Source organism: Ylistrum balloti, unplaced genomic scaffold, assembly GCF_031769215.1.
Source record: "Ylistrum balloti isolate Yb309-2 unplaced genomic scaffold, AGI_CSIRO_Ybal_v1 Utg371200, whole genome shotgun sequence".
Taxonomy (NCBI): Eukaryota; Metazoa; Mollusca; class Bivalvia; order Pectinida; family Pectinidae; genus Ylistrum; species Ylistrum balloti.
This window is the reverse complement of record NW_026782653.1, coordinates 240766-257534: the sequence shown is the minus strand read 5'-3', so window position 1 is coordinate 257534 and position 16769 is coordinate 240766. Positions and strand designations below refer to the sequence as shown.

Genomic DNA, 16769 nt, shown 5'->3' with positions numbered 1-16769 from the left:
TCTCTGGTATCAACCTGGGAGCTGACACAAGATGACGACGGTTCCTCCTGACCTGTCCTGACGGAGTTTTCAACAGGTACGATCTGTCGTTGACAGCTGAAGACACGGAAGCACTGAAGCCACCACCTGGACCTTTAACCCACACCGTTTCTCCTGGCTCAAGCTTGGGAAAAGATCTTGCCCGACGCGTGAGATCATGGTTTTCTTTCTGAGCTAACCGATCCTTTGTTTCCCTTTCGCGAACTTTGTCTAAATCTGGCCATTGAGGGATAAGGTTACTTGGGTTTTCAGGTAGAGTCATTCGCAGTTTTCGACCCATTAACAGTTCTGCTGGACTGAACCCATTTTTCAGGGGTGTTGCACGGTATGCTAGAAGAGCCCGATAAGGATCCTTCGCGTTCCTCAATACGCGTTTAACCGTTTGAACCGCGCGCTCTGCTTCTCCATTGGCTTGTGGGAAGTGCGGACTACTGGTTTCATGACGAAAGCCATACTCAGCAGCAAACTTCACAAATAATGCACTGGCATACTGTGGCCCATTGTCAGATATTAGAGTCTCGGGTGCCATGACGCGCAAAAATTGACTTGAGGTGGTTCATGATGGCTTCTGATGAAGTAGACTGTAATAACGCGATTTCGACATATCTCGAAAAATAGTCAATCACAAGCAAATAGTTCTTGTTGTTCATATAGAACAAATCAGTGGAACATCCTCTATCTCGGGACCGATTCTAGGCCACCACAGAGAGGTAAAGTGAAGTCACGGGACCAATAAAGTGAAGTGGTGTCCGATAAAGTGTAGTGGGTGAACTTCTTTGTTGAGAATGAAGAGTGGTGCAGTGTTGAGTGGAGATGAAGAAATCCAAACGCTGTTCAGGTTGATGTAAATTTATTGTGTGTAGACATGGAGAGGTGGTACACTCGCATGCCTTCAGGAACCGATTCGACGACTGGCTAGAAACCTAGTCGTATTTATACTAAAATTCGTAGACATTGATAATCTAATATTACATATTTGCTAACAAGAAGTGGATAATACATGAGTTATTTACATGGTCTAATGCACACACATAGTGGTAGATTAGGTGGTTTACGACAAGCTAAGGTTTTGCTGACCTGTCCTGCTAGACGGTATTGGTAAGCTTATGTAATTAACCCGGGAGCGAATGTATACTGGACATGTGTGATAGATTATTAACAGAAAGTATGTTCTGGCTTCTGGACAACACGTCTGACTTATGTCTAGTAGAATACAGTTTTGTTTGGATAGTTTAATTTAACTTAAATATTAACTTTTAATAGTTCATTCGTCCCTTTGTATAAAATTGATTTCAAATTAGTTATAATTTTGACATCATCTATGAAAATATTAATAGTTCCTTACGTCCCTTTGTAATAAAACCATGAATAACCATGAAACTTGCTTGTTAACGATGTACATTTTGATAAAAAACGAAGAGAAGAAAAAAAAATCTAGTGGATAGTAAGGCTTTCGCTCGACTTTGATAAATTTCAATTATCGACAAATGTTTTCATTGTGCTGTGTTACAATTAATTAATGAAAAAATATGTAAATATACTTAGTTACGACGTACCACCGTCTGTTATGCTAAGTCATGACGTCACGCTCACAATAAGGCTATGACTAGTACAATTGATGAGAAAATGAAATAAAATCAGAAAGTTCCTTATCATTAAGTTATTGATATATAAATGTATCGGGAATGTTTCATCCGCATAGAAATATGTATTTGTGTAAATATGTATTTGTGTAAATATGTCTTATGAGTAACAAAGTCTTTCATATGAATATTGTGCGTGTACAACCACGTCACTGACTTTGACTCTGACATAAAATGGTAGAGTTTAAACATTTAAATCCTCGTGTAATATCACGTAGGCGAAACTCTCCAAATAGTATGTGAATAAAAGTTGTGTGAACATGTTGAAAACATAATTGATTTGGAACTCTCTAAGGATAATGATATGTAAAACAGCACAATTTGTAACATTTCAAGATAACATTTCAAAAAAATAAAAAATAGATCATTGAGATCTGATAAAACTAGTAATTGAAAACTTTTGTAAATCATAACGATTAATTATTGTTATTACCCGATTAAGGGATGGTTCCTTATAATTAATAGACATAAATATATAAAATACTGAAGATGTAACATACATAGGTAATGTACGAGGTCAATATAATATTTAGATATAAAAACTTACATGTAATACATGCAATTTTACAATATTTGCAATAGAATAAACATAAAAGTATTGTGTACTAATAAAGAACTGAGAACGAAAGGCAATAATAAATTGATATTACAGTTATTATATGAATAGTACAGTTCGAAATATTAATAAGACAGTTCAATCACTCCACAAGTTGATAGTTCCACACGGCGAAGGTTCCAAATCACAAGTCTTGACGAAGAGGCCAAATAAAAGTAATGTTCATCACATGAGTCTTGTAAATATGAAAATGACGAAAAGTTCTTGGTTGACGTACTACCGTCTAGACGTGATATCTTGCACAAAAAGGCTGAGACAAACGATGAAGAGTTAATGATAAAACAATACAAAGTTCGTCGTTAGAGGTAAAATAATAAATACGATTCTGATCAGGAAACGAAGACTTCTTCTGTCTTTCCGGCATTAAACTGCATCGGATGATTCCTGTCCGTCGAAATATTGTTGAGTTCTACTAGATGTATCGTATGCGATACAGAGAATTACATTTTCGTGTGTGTTAAACCACATCACTAACTCTGTTTCAAACACATTATGGTAGAGTTTAAGAAAACAATGGTCACTCCGTGTTGAATATCACGTAAGGTAAACTCTCCATAGTAGAAAAACTTGTAAAATAAGGATGATGTTGAAAATAGTGTCTCTTTTGACGAGAGGGCAAAATTTAACGACGAAATTTAACGAAAATAAATGTAAATGTCAACATGTTTGATGAATATTTCTACACTGGCTCTTCTTCAATTCTTGGTGGTGGAAGTATGTTTTGTAGGCGTGGATAGAGCTGTGCTGGATACATGGGTGGCATCAACGGCTGTGTTTGTTGTATTTCTGATACATCCGCTGGACTGGAATATTTTGGTTTGTGTCCGTCTTGATCATTTTGGTCAATGGCGTTCGATTTCGTAAATTGACTTTTTGTCTTTTTCCGCAAGAAACATTTGAACCATACACAAAATATACTAAAAAATACTAAAACTAAGCCTAAACACGTGAAAATAGGAATAAAATACTGTTTATAATCCCAAAGATTACTTTCAATTGGTTCAATTTCTGATAGTTGCTGAATTAAAGATTTCATTGGTATTTTTTCCATTGTTTGTAACTTATGTGGAAGAGTAACATTAGAATAGTTTGGAAATTTATCTTGGAATGGCTTCCATAATGAACTAAATGAAATATTTAATACTTGTTGTGTTATAATGATATGATTGTGGCTTTGGGTGTCTGTGATGGTTGTTTGTACCCCTGTGGCGATAGTGTTGTGTAGACTTGTGTGAATTTGTTGCGTAAGAAGTCTGGTGACCAGAGGGATTATGATGGTGTCGGTATGTAGACTGTTGATCTGGGTAAGTGTGATATTGTGATTTGTGACTTGTGGTATGTTTCTGTGGTCGAGTTCCTGTGGAGTGTGAATTTCTGTTGTCATGCGTATAAGGGTTTATGGATCTTACCCGTGTAGCGTCTATTTCTATTGGTTCTTCATCTCTACATGTGTCTGTGTGTGTTGTAAGGAGCTGTGTGTATTTGTGATGGGAATTGTGTATTTTCTATCATGGCACAATCTACAGCTTTAAGTAACTGGATGGCATATTCAGTTGAAGATTGGGTGTGTTGATTTTCTTCCATTATAGATTTAGAAAAAGACATTATAATAAAAGAAACATGTATGTATATATGTATAGATTAATTAGTAAGTAAAAAATGACTTGGGTTCAAATGTTTCTACGGATAAAAAGATAAGAATCAATTCACTTACCTTACGAATGACTGGTGATCGTAGTGAAGCGGTGTCCGAGGTCACGGCGCCAATAAAGTGAAGTCACGGGACCAATAAAGTGAAGTGGTGTCCGATAAAGTGTAGTGGGTGAACTTCTTTGTTGAGAATGAAGAGTGGTGCAGTGTTGAGTGGAGATGAAGAAATCCAAACGCTGTTCAGGTTGATGTAAATTTATTGTGTGTAGACATGGAGAGGTGGTACACTCGCATGCCTTCAGGAACCGATTAGACGACTGGCTAGAAACCTAGTCGTATTTATACTAAAATTCGTAGACATTGATAATCTAATATTACATATTTGCTAACAAGAAGTGGATAATACATGAGTTATTTACATGGTCTAATGCACACACATAGTGGTAGATTAGGTGGTTTACGACAAGCTAAGGTTTTGCTGACCTGTCCTGCTAGACGGTATTGGTAAGCTTATGTAATTAACCCGGGAGCAAATGTATACTGGACATGTGTGATAGATTATTAACAGAAAGTATGTTGTGGCTTCTGGACAACACGTCTGACTTATGTCTAGTAGAATACAGTTTTGGATAGTTTAATTTAACTTACATATTAACTTTTAATAGTTCAGAGGTACGCGCACGCTCACGACATTTTACGATGCCCTGGTGACCTTCATGTATCCTCTGGAGCATATCTGCTCTCAGGCATGTTGGAATAACCAGACGTTTCCCACGCATTAACAAACCACTGTCTTGTGTAATCCCTCCATTTCTTTTCTGTATTGATTTCTTGCTGTTTTCTCATGTTGGCAGCCCCACTGGGTAGCAGTATTTGAGAAACCTCTGGACATCGGGTAGCATTCTTTTACACATCCAGTGGACTTCTGCAGGCTTTGACGCAGTTATTCTTACCGCTCTGAGACGGAACCATTGCTTGCAGTTTGCTTGGGATCTTGTATTTATTTCACAATTTTTCGCTTCCTCCTCTGTAACACACAAATCATCAAACACTTGTTCACATCTAGAGTTCAGCTGCTCTTCATCCGCATTCACATAATTGTCGTCAAACAGTTCTGAAGTACTAAGAGGTATTTCTTGTCAGGGAGGCGGGTCTATACTCCTCAGCATAGCTTGGAAGTAATGACAAAATCGCTGTTTTATTCCTGTTGATTTTAGTTTGTGTATATTGCTGTACAAGTCGCCAAGTTCTTGAGAAGTAGGGGCTGTTACATCTGGGAGTTTCCTTTGTTTTAATGGGGCGGGGGTGTCTCCAGCTTTGTTTTCTTGGTCTTTGCTGACGTGAAGTCTATTTCTTGTATGGTTTTATAATCAGCCTGAAAAATATAAAATGTAGAGAGAATTAATGCATAATTTAAGATTCTATTCATTACATACATGTCTGCATGTGCACTCATCATTGGTAAAAATTGATTACATATATTACCTTATCTATAATTACTGGAATACATATAATCTACAGGAAAAAGTGGATGTATACATGTATTATAGCTAGGTGAGTGAATCGGGGTTCAATGTCCATGCAACATCCTAGGTCATCCGCAGACAGTATAATTGGTACATGATAATGTAGTGTAAAATTTACCTTTTTGATAGCTGAAGGAAGTAGCCAGTAAGATTTCTCTTCAGTTAGTCTTGTTGTTCCTCAGAGTCAAGGTTGCTTCTATAGTAAACAATAGAGCTAATACATGGGAACACTTCTCCTAGTCCTGCCATACATGTGCAGTGTCCACATATCGCACTACCACTCTTCTCCGCTAATAACCATGGCACTAGAACGGATCAGTGGTTCATTGAGAATGGCGCACTCGGGCAGTGAAAACACATCGACCTTTCGATTGTAGCATGTTTACGTCCTGTACCCATCCTACCCCTCAACTCGTCAAAAGTATACATGCTTACGGTGTAAATCAAATATTTGGCGGTGTCCATTTCTTGAATATCAGGATACGCCTCAGTTTTATTTGTCCATTCTTCATTTGTCATCGTGTATGGATCCTTGCCACTGATAAAACGCAATTTTTCATCGTATCTCGCCTTCCAAACATCGTCCAACGTGTCCCTGTACAGAACCTTCACCTTGTCGCCAAGTTTAGAGGAAGTTGATGTCATTATAACAACACAAAAGATTTAAATTTGTCTGGGGCAATGGAGTCGAGATGAACTTTAAACCTTGCCACACAATATGGCTGCTCGGCGCGGAGGATCATGGATAAACCTCGAAACGGAAACCTATCTATAGAGATCATGTCCTAGCGCAGCATGTTGTTCCTCTAGTACAGCAGCGTCAACTGACGTTTCAGCACACACGATATTGTTGTGCTTGAAGATGAAAACCAGTCCGGCGGTCTGGAATCACAATATTGATTGGTCCAGAACGCACTTCATTTTGAGTGGGGTACTCTTGAATTAACGTCAAATTTGAAAGATTTACTTAATGTACACGAATGAAATTCTCGTAGATGACAGTGGTCAGCTATCTTCCAGTTACACCGTAATTACATTCTAAAACCCTTTTCTATTTCCCGTAGTTGACCTGGAAATTCCTAATTGCGTTTCTTTTTCCTCTCAGTATATATAAGCAAATAGATGACCAGACCACACTGTGTGGCTGGATTTCAAAGAGTATGAAAAGGGTGGTGATGTCTGTGTGGTGTAGTCCTGTTTGTCCCAAGAGTGGTAAAACAGGTAAAAAATAATTTGGGACAAACATGAATTGTGTATATAAGCCAGTAATGGCAAAGAAAACAACAGGTAATTATGATCATTAGACATTTTATTTGAAATACAGGTACCAGGTGAATAAGTCATTACAAGCATAGCACAAATTACTCAACACTTACACATCCATTGCACTATTTGTTACTTTAAAATGGTCATAATAAGCACTGAAAGATATTTGTTTTAAATCAAATAGCATGTATATTTTAGCCTATATAAGTTATATAATAGCCTATATAAGTTATATAATATTGACAATAACTATGTTTTAAACCATATTGATATATTATAACAACACATTTACAAGATATATACAAATAGTATTTCTGTTCCATATTGTTTCCAATTAATAAAAAATCTTAGCACTAATGTCACTTTAAGAAGAGGCAGCTTTATAAACACTAATACACTATTTTTTGTTACTGTAAAATGGTTCCAATAAGCACTGTTCTCTTTGTACACTATAAGGTGATTCCATTTTGTATCACACTTGAACACTACAAGATAATTCCATTTAGCACGAAGATACATTAAACACTGTAAGATGGTCCATTAAACACTTTAAGATAGTTCTAAGAATAACACTGTTGGATATATTCACAGTTTTATCACTCCATATGCAATAGATATGTGGCTCTGTCTCCATAATTGATGAAGTTGATCTCGTCGTTCTGTAGGAGAGTCTTCAATTGGATCAGGCGTCATCCAGGTTCCGATAGCGTCGTCTCTTTGGCACAGGTAAACCTCCAGCAGCACGTTGAATCCGGTTGATGTCATTGGCAGCTTGGATGTCTTTCAGTACACGGATGAACAGATAGATGTTTGGGTGCGCATGTGGAATCCTCTTCTTGAGTTTGCTGTGCCATCCTTCAAGATTGTTGGTAGTCCTCGGCCCATCGTTGTCGAAGTGGTTCCAAACATGTCGGTCTCCTTCTATCCATTGGGTTGTGACATAGTCGGTGAATGGTGTTGTGTCCACTTGTAGGTCGACATCTTCAAGGTCATCCATTGCGTTGAACCAGTAGTCCTCAATGCGTTGTGGAGGTATAAGTGGGAGAACAGCTGCACGTCTAACAAGTCTGTGGATATCCTCGTTGTCTCTATAGTAGGTCTGGAGTCCGAGTTGTTGCGTCTTTCTCCAAATGCACTGCGTGAAGTGGAAGAAGCACCCTTTCACTGTAATTCCCTGGAATATGGATTTGGCGGCGTTCTGGGCGGCAGATTCAAAGTCCATGAATATCACTCGGGTTCAGTTGAAGTTGTTCTTCCATTGTAGACTTCAGCTTCTCCAAGAATCTGGTGTAGGTGAGATGTGACTTCCCTGGTAAGAGTGTAAATACAAGTGGGTACATCTGGTTGTCTATCATGGCATGGTTGGTGTATAGTTGACTGAAGAACCTCGGACAAGTGTAGAATGTTCCGTCGCAATACAGAGTGGTAGCTGTTGACAGGATCTCTAGGTTACTGGTAGTGGCAAAGGCTAAAATCCTCGTGTTGTCTCTGTTGTCATCGAATAGTACAAACTGGTCCCCTGTGTTGGTGAGCGTCCATTCGTTCTCTAGTGTGATATCTGCCACTGAAGTCGGTAGTTTGGGTAGTAGCTTCGCTCTGCTGTGGTAGAGGGATGTCTTGCAGGAGGGATAGGTTGGTATCTGTTCCACCATTTGTCGTTTGTCATCTGTCCAATCTAATGTCTGTAAGTGGGCGATTTCTTCGTCGTAGATGGCAGGTACGGCTTTAAGTTCTTCTCTGCATCTCTTCTTTATACTATTCATGACCTTCTTTACTTCTACTTGAAATCGGTTGGGTTAGTGGTTGTGCTGGTGGCCCATCTTCACTGGAATGTCATCTCTGGTGTTGATGGTTGCTGGACAGTCTCTAATGCAGCATCTCCAATAGGTTGTATCTCGGTAGTTGTTCTTTACCATATAACTAAATCCGGCTTGATGTAGAGTCCGACCACGACGCTTGTTGGTTGTGAATTCAACTTGAACTTGGTAGTTTGCCATAGTTGCAACGATAATGTCCATTTCCAACTCTTGTGATATATATGTACTTCCGTTAAGCTTGGGTATTCACTATTTCCACTCAGCAGGATCACATGTAGCTTGGGTATTCATCTCAAACTCAGTTTGGTGTTAACTGTTCACATTCAAATCTATCATAGTTGTTCTCTTAATTACTCATTTAAAAACCTTAATTGTCTTAATTGGTTTTTATGAGATCCATGATATGTATTTTCTTAATTAATCATTAAAATAGATTAATTATGAGTTTGAGTTCAGAATAAGTTTCTATAAAATAATGATCACAAACCCATTTAATAGTACGATAATTTCAAATGAAATGTTTAAGAGAAAACAAAATGCTTAAAATAATATTATATATCTATTTGTTTATTTTTTTTTCAAACTGAAATACACACACATATATGTACACATTTTTACAAAATACCACATACTAATTTACCGGTATGAATTTTGGGACAACTTCCCTCACCTGTTAAAACAACACTGCAGTACGTTACTGTTATAACAACACACAGGATTTCGGGACAAACAGGATTTATAAATTTTCAGTTTTGGGACAAACAGGATTAAACCGTCTGTGTGAGGGTTGCTGGACAATAGTGTGTGCATGCAAGGTCCATTTAGTGTAATTGACAGATGAAATCTGGAACCTTAGACATTGAGATTGGACATCAAAAAAGGCTTTATTCAGATAGGTTAGTCCCACATCTTCCATATACAACTGACCAATAGGATAAGATAATTAAGCTTGTGTAGGAATGAAAGGAGAAGACATGTATTACATGAGATAGATAGAATAGAGTTTTTTTAGGCAGTTTTGAGGTTGAGATTAGAGAGATCGAGAGAAGCCCGGACACATCAGAAAAATGAGAGAGAGACCAGGAGGAGAGAGATACAACATTGCTGTACAATGATGGGGCTACAAATAAAAACGAAGTGGAACTGTTTATCCGTATACTTATTCGTATGTTGATTCCCCAGTGATACATCAAACAAGAACAATGTAGAGCACACAGTCTCATATGGGAGCAATGCACTCACCAGCCGGTGATTGCTTTTCTGGCACCTCATTTACTACATCATTCTTACAGATTGAGGTTACAATGGCAATAGGTTGCTTGGCTTTTAGCCTAATAAATAAATTGGTTGGGTTCAAAACCTGGTATATAATGCATCATGGAGGACTACTGCACGTGGTTGGCCATCTTGAAACTACTTTATTACATGTTAACACAACACATATTCCTACGCGTGGCGTGACTAATACACCACTCATATATGAATACTGCATATGACGTATACAATTTTATTGTTTTCAATTTCTAAGACACTTCGGGCTCCTATTACCTTATATCTAGATGAAAGACTGAAGACTGGTCCTAACAACTTGAGCCCTTTTTCCTTCTTTTTGGTTTCCACTGGCACCATTGCAACCAACCTAGGAGCTATTTGTATATTACAAACCAATCTAGCCAAGCTACTATTCCCACAGTATATCTTTGCTTCATTATTTTTAAAAAAATTCAGTGCCAAGAATCACTTGAGAAGCTTAACCTCTCCACCACCTGAAAAGTTTCTCCAGATGCCCTATGGAGATGGGGATTGTCAACTTTACTGAGATCCCAATATCGCCACCGTTAGCGCTATACAAGCATTTCGAATCTGACTTTTCTATTCCAAACTTCTTTCCCAGATTGGCTGTCTCGTATATTTTTCTATTGATACATGAAATACCTTGTTCTCCTTTATCTACTAGTGCTACATAAGTCTTGTGCCCAATCCTAACCTGTATCTGATAATCATTTACATCTGATTTTATTTCCTTACTGTTCTGTTTAACCTTTCTCCCATTTTCCTTAACATCATATAGCTCACTGTTGTTGTGCCCGTCTTTACCTTTAAAAGACAGGCACGTACCCCTATTTACTTTGACTTTGCCTAATCTTAACCCTATTCAAAGATCTACATATTGGCTTGATATGGACCTTTGTGCCACAGTGGTATAACACTGCATTGCAGTACCGACGTTTGTGTGCCTCATGGTGGTACTTACCACAATGATCGCATGGTCTTGATCTTTGTCCGTTATTGTTTCTGTCCGAACGCCTCACACTATTGATGTTTTTTAACATCTTGAGTTTCTGCTTGCTGGTTTCACACTTCTTCGTTTATAGTATTAGTTCTTGTTGCAAGTCTTGGATTGTTCCAAACACCTCTGTATTGTGCTCTGAATGTCCATTTGACTGAGCCATTGCCCCAAACTTTATTAGGTCCTCAATGTTTTTCGTCTCCTTCCCGAGAACAAACATTTTCTCTCTTTCGTCCAACCATTAATCAGAATATCAAAAAAATCTTTTTCAGTTCTATCTAGCTCACCCCCTCGGGCCTGCACTAACTCCACGTACTCCTGAATTTCCATACCAGTTTGACGCGAGTCTAGAAACTCTCACTCGACATGGTCTGTCAAGCTCACGAGGGAAAAATTGGTCTTTAAACTTTTGCAGCAGTTGTTGGAAGTCGTCTTGTACTTCTTGTGGCAGTGTATAGCCATTTCTCTGCTCTCCCTTCTAGAAGTAGAGAAAACTGCATGACCTCATTCTTCCATTTTCCTATATTAGTAACTTTTTCAAACTTTGCCAGCCAGATCTTGGCACAAACTTGGCCATCAAACTTCTCAAATATTGCTAGACTCTTTTGCTGCCATTTTTCTGCCTGTTGGAATTACAGAGTCCACAAATGATCATTTCATTGTCTCTCCTTTATACTTTCCTCAAAGGTTTCCATACCAGGGTGTAGGTGTTTACGCCTGGTACCCAGATTCTCCACAAATATGTGACAGTGTGCTGTACATTGTTCTAGTTTGATGTGCCACTGGGGAATCAACATGCGGATGTCAGATATACAGTTCCACTTCGTTTTTATTTGTAGCTTCCTTTTTTGTATCTCTCTCCTCCTGATCTCTCGATCTCTCTAATCTCAAACTCAAAATTGCCTAAAAAAATTCTATCTATCTCATCTAATATATAAAGGCAGTCTCCTGTCTTTCCAACACAAGCTCAATTCTCTTATCCTATTGGTCAGTTGTAAATGGAAGAGGCCGGACAGGTCAGTTGTATATGGAAGAGGTGGGACTAACCTATCTGAATGTAACCCTGGTAAAATACTAGCCGACTAGAGAGAACTATTTAGCTCGATTGGTTGGGCATCAGACTAGTAAGGCAGGGGTTCCGGGTTCGATTCCTATTGGAGGCATTGAAATAAATTATGGCCTCTGTTACATTTTACATTCTTTGTAGATTGGTCAACTGTCCGGTGTCCAGTCGAGTCAACAACATATAAGACACGCCCACAGACATTTATGAAACGGGACATACACAAAGCTATATAGCGCTGTATGCGACGTCACTTGTAGCTACACACCTTGGTATATACTGTATCCGTGCATACATATACATATAACCACGCTACACCACTGTTGAAGCTGCTACCCAATACAAATGATTGGTGACGCGTTTAATCCAGCTTGACAGCTCCCCACAATCCTTCTCCTTCGACAAGGCCAGTACTTTTTTTCTTCCGTCCTAGAAAAATAAGTTTATACAGAAAATAGTATTGCAGGTCATATCTTCATAACTAGGTACTTGGTTGGACACACGTCTCATAACAAATTTTAATGACAATTGAATCTGATCAGCCAAAGGGAAGTTCCTTCTAGCTATGCCCAAGCTAGGGGTACATATATAATATCGTTATGGGTATTCATTATGACTTTAGGATATGGAGATTTGGATTATGGAAATATATATTTACAATCTCGGATTCATTACTAAAGCTTCTTTATTAGCTAGCCACCCAAATTACCTTTAGCTACATGCCACACACCCACACAGTGTTTTGAGTCTGTCAGGTTTTCCCTCACCCATTTTCTGATTTGCACGTGATGATCAGTCACAATGGTGTGGATGTCAGTGTGGTGGTTTTGAAGGAAAGCAATGCTGCGGGAAAGTCCCTCCTTCTCCATGTGGCAGCTGCTTTTGACTTCGTTACTCAAAAAATAAAGCATTTCATTTTATCAACTGTATATTATTATTATATCATTAATTTAGTGCACAACCATTGGAAACAAGTTCTTGTGGTATTTTGGGTTTAGATATTTACCTGTACTAGCTGTACGTCTATGACCTTTTCTTTGGCAATTACTCGGTCATGGATTTAGACAATCTTGGCTGAATGGCCAGGTGTGTCGCATCGTCCATCACCACCTACACATAGAGGTTGTCTGTTACTTTGAAATTCCTTTATATATATCCTTTGCCGTTCTTCCCATAGGTCAATAATTGCTGGCTGTAGATAGTTCCTCTGGTGCTTCATGAAAGTATCCATGGAAGTAGACGGTGTGTTCATTAAGTCCGGTATCAGTGTCTTGCCAGGAAGAGCACCAGAAAAAAGAATTCCACAGGACAATTTCAAGTTCCCTAAAGGAATACTTCATACTAGTGGCTGACTTTTCCAGACTTTGTTCCTTCCACAAACACCACAGTCCTGCTCTACTTTAATGAGAGTCGCAACAACATGTTTAATAACTCCAAGTGAAGGAGAAGAACATTGCTGACAAATTTGGAAAAGGTTCATTAGAGCGCTTTTACTGACAAGAAATAGTCTTTCTTCTCCTGCGGTCCTGCAAAAAATCAACAAAAGTGTGTCGTAAATATCCTTATATATTTTAGTCATCATTGAAAGTACGAGACTCAATACTTCACCAAGATATATCTATATACCAAAATTGAAGTTGTGATGCAGTTTGAAATAGTGAGAGGAGATAGAACTCTATGACAACCTTGTCTAGAAGGTCAACCTGAAGGTCATACCTTCAACTTGACCTCCTCAAGTTGCACCAATAAGCAAAGCAAAAAGTTCTATTATGAAAACAAGTGTGCAAAATAAAGTCCAAACCAGTGACCAGTTGGGAACTAATAATAAAGGCTACATACTTTTCTAATAAAGGCTGCATATTTTTTTTCTATCTTGAATAAACAGCTGATTATTTTACTGTAACATGATTTAATGTAAAAATAATTTAGTGTATCATAACTATCAGAACAGTATTCATATTTCCTTTTCTTAGCAGAATTTGATTTATGAGACTTAATAACATTGATTGAATGTGCTATTTGTGTCGCAGAAGTAAATCAAACCTGTGCTAAAACCGTACCTGTTCTCATCATCAAAACACTCCGAGTCTGCCTCTGATTTAGAATCTGAGTCTAAGGGTTAGTAATCAGAGTCTTCCTTTCTGTCATCTCTGTATATATATTCTGATTATGCAAATGATTGGTCAAGGTCAGCCAATGCCACTGTGGTGTTTGGTGTTTCCTTGCTTGGCCTCAGAATGTTGCATTGGATCTCCACATTTTTCATTTTGGGCTTCTGAGGAAATGTTGACATCCTACACAATACAAAATTAACAAAAATTAAATGCATGTCTAAACATACGATCATACTTTATTTTCTTATGTATAATTTAATATGAATTAGACTTTGTGGTGTCATTATCCCAAATGAATTCCCTCTAGGTAATAAATATCAAAATGGAAATAAACTTATTAGGCAATATTTCATCCAAATTTATAGTATTTTCAAGTTGCATAACTTGTTTCATAATTGTTGTAAAATAAATGAAGTTTGTTTAAATATGAATCATCATCAGACTCCTTCTTATTGTAAAGATACTACCCCTTACAACAAACATACCTTTTCATTTGAAAACGGTGTGACCTGGATACGAACAGTCCAGGAATTTGTTTTTTTCCATGACAACTGTGTTGCCGGTGTTCTGGTAGTAACGCTGGCATTTCTTACTGTAGGTGTATGAAAGGAATTATCACATATTTTATGCTTTAATTGGAGACATAAATTTTCTTTTTATAAATCTAACACTTTTAACAAAATATGTTCATTGCTTTGTACCATTACCCATTTCTTTATCAATACCATTTTCGTGTACCTTATCATTGTAACTGTGCGTGTAAACTATTAATAGCATCATTATATATATAAAAAAAATCGCACATAATGTACTGTCATTACACTTATTCTACGATTTCACAACATATAAAACAAGTCGTCTGCTGAGCGAAACTGCTTGAGCTCGAGTACGGAAAAATAACCACTTCATGCACTTGACTTGCGATGGTACAGCAACAAAAAACATGCTACAACCTAACGAAACTACACATTCACTTCAAGATAGTATACAACTGCAATGCGCGACTACGATTTACAACTTTTCCAAATAAACGCAACGTTATACATTTAACTATCTTCAACACAGAAGAGTTCTAATAAAAAAAACAAGAAAGATACACTACAATTCATCCTCATAGGACCGTTCTCCACCATCCACCCTGGGGTGCTCAAACGTGGAGAAGCGTGGAGGTCGATGCAAGCCTAGATCCGTTTATGGACGACCTCCACGCTCCAGCGGCACGTTCCCTTCTCCACCGTGGCGTCATAACATATATCTAAGTTCCTTTTACGATTCAGGGTATGTGAACGAAGTCTAGTGCAAAGGGAAATTACTCTGTAAAGCCTATGCGTACGGCAACGAAATGGCTACTTACCGAGTTACATGTACTGCCCTATTTTTTTTATTTCGGTCGACAACCGCCACAATATGCTGTCAATGTAATAGTTTAAAACATGCATCCATCTCGTTCATAAAGAATTTTATATAGCAAACATAAGTATTAATTTTATGACACAAATAAGACGAGGTCAAGCTGAAATAATTATCGGCTGATATGCCTTTTGCATTTCTGAAGGTGCATCGGCATATAAGAAAAATTGGCAATTTGATCTAATAACATCGGGTTTGAAACTTTGTAAGCTGTGCGCATGCTTGCACTACAAAAAACATCCCAGCTTGAGTATTTTTTTCTAGTATCTGCATGGGCAGGTTTTCTTTGTGTGCGTAATATTAGGCCGATTTCCAATTCTAATAGTCGACACTGAGACAGCGGCGATTTTGTGGGCAAATTGCAGGGAAATATGGACAATCTAATGTAAACGAAAGCATGTTTAGTTACTCTCGTATATAAGCTTTCATATGTAAAATTGCCGTGTGGAAAGCTGCATGGTCATCTTCAAAAACAAAACTAAAATGGGGATCTTAATGTCTAGAGAAAAGTTTAATTTGAAAGTGAATTAGGCTTAATGAAGCAGATAAAATTGAAAGTTGTAAGCTGCTTTAGATTGTTACAGAAGTGAAATTGGACCTTAATAGCATTTGGACATTTTAAATGTGAAGAAACAATATGAATTCAAACACAAGCAGTAGTAAATGTATTCTAGGTGACGGGAATTGTGCCATAATATGACATAATTTTGGAGGTGTAAAGGTTACAGGAACTGCATTTTGATCCACGAAAACATGTATTATCATACACATCATCATTAAACATGTATGTATTATTATACACATCATCCTCATACACATCATCATTAAACATGTATTATCATACACATCATCATTAAACATGTATTATCATACACATCATCACTTACATGTATTATCATACACATCATCCTAATACACATATATATCATCATTAGCATGCATCATCATCATCATCATCATCTACGGATTTGTCAAATTGTGAGTGTTCATCATATATCTAATGTACAGCATAAATAATCAACTTTTTTTATATTTATTTTATTTTTTGCATTTTTTCATTGTATGTACACAAAGAAGTTCACACACACACGCCCTTACATACATACATACATATAAGAAAAAAGGAGAGAAGAGACAGATTATGATAGAAAATGGTTAGATAGAAGAGAGAAAGAAGGCAGATGGCTAGAGAGAGGAAGAGAGAAAGAAAGCAGATAGGGAAGGAAACAGGAAGGAATTCAAGACTTAAATAAAACTATATAAGGCAGATGGTGATTTTAAATAATTTAACAAACTGAAAATTTGTTGGTACAGATGATGGCCATTGTCAGGGAC

The 16769-nt window shown here is 37.6% G+C and overlaps 2 protein-coding genes across 2 annotated transcripts; both read right to left on the bottom strand.

Moving 5' to 3' along the window:
* Positions 1-52: 52 nt before the first annotated feature.
* LOC132561411 (uncharacterized protein K02A2.6-like) lies at positions 53-568 on the bottom strand (the record flags this gene model as incomplete). The annotated part of the gene is made up of 1 exon (XM_060226138.1): positions 53-568. A coding segment is annotated over exon 1 (516 nt), but the record flags the coding sequence as incomplete, so codon positions are not given.
* Positions 569-7422: 6854 nt separating this feature from the next.
* On the bottom strand, positions 7423-8503 carry LOC132561410 (uncharacterized). The gene is made up of 2 exons (XM_060226137.1): positions 8069-8503; positions 7423-7938 (listed from the first exon to the last, which is right to left on the bottom strand). The coding sequence occupies exons 1-2, from the start codon at positions 8501-8503 to the stop codon at positions 7423-7425; spliced, it is 951 nt and encodes a 316-aa protein (XP_060082120.1).
* Between the last annotated feature and the right edge of the window lie 8266 nt (positions 8504-16769).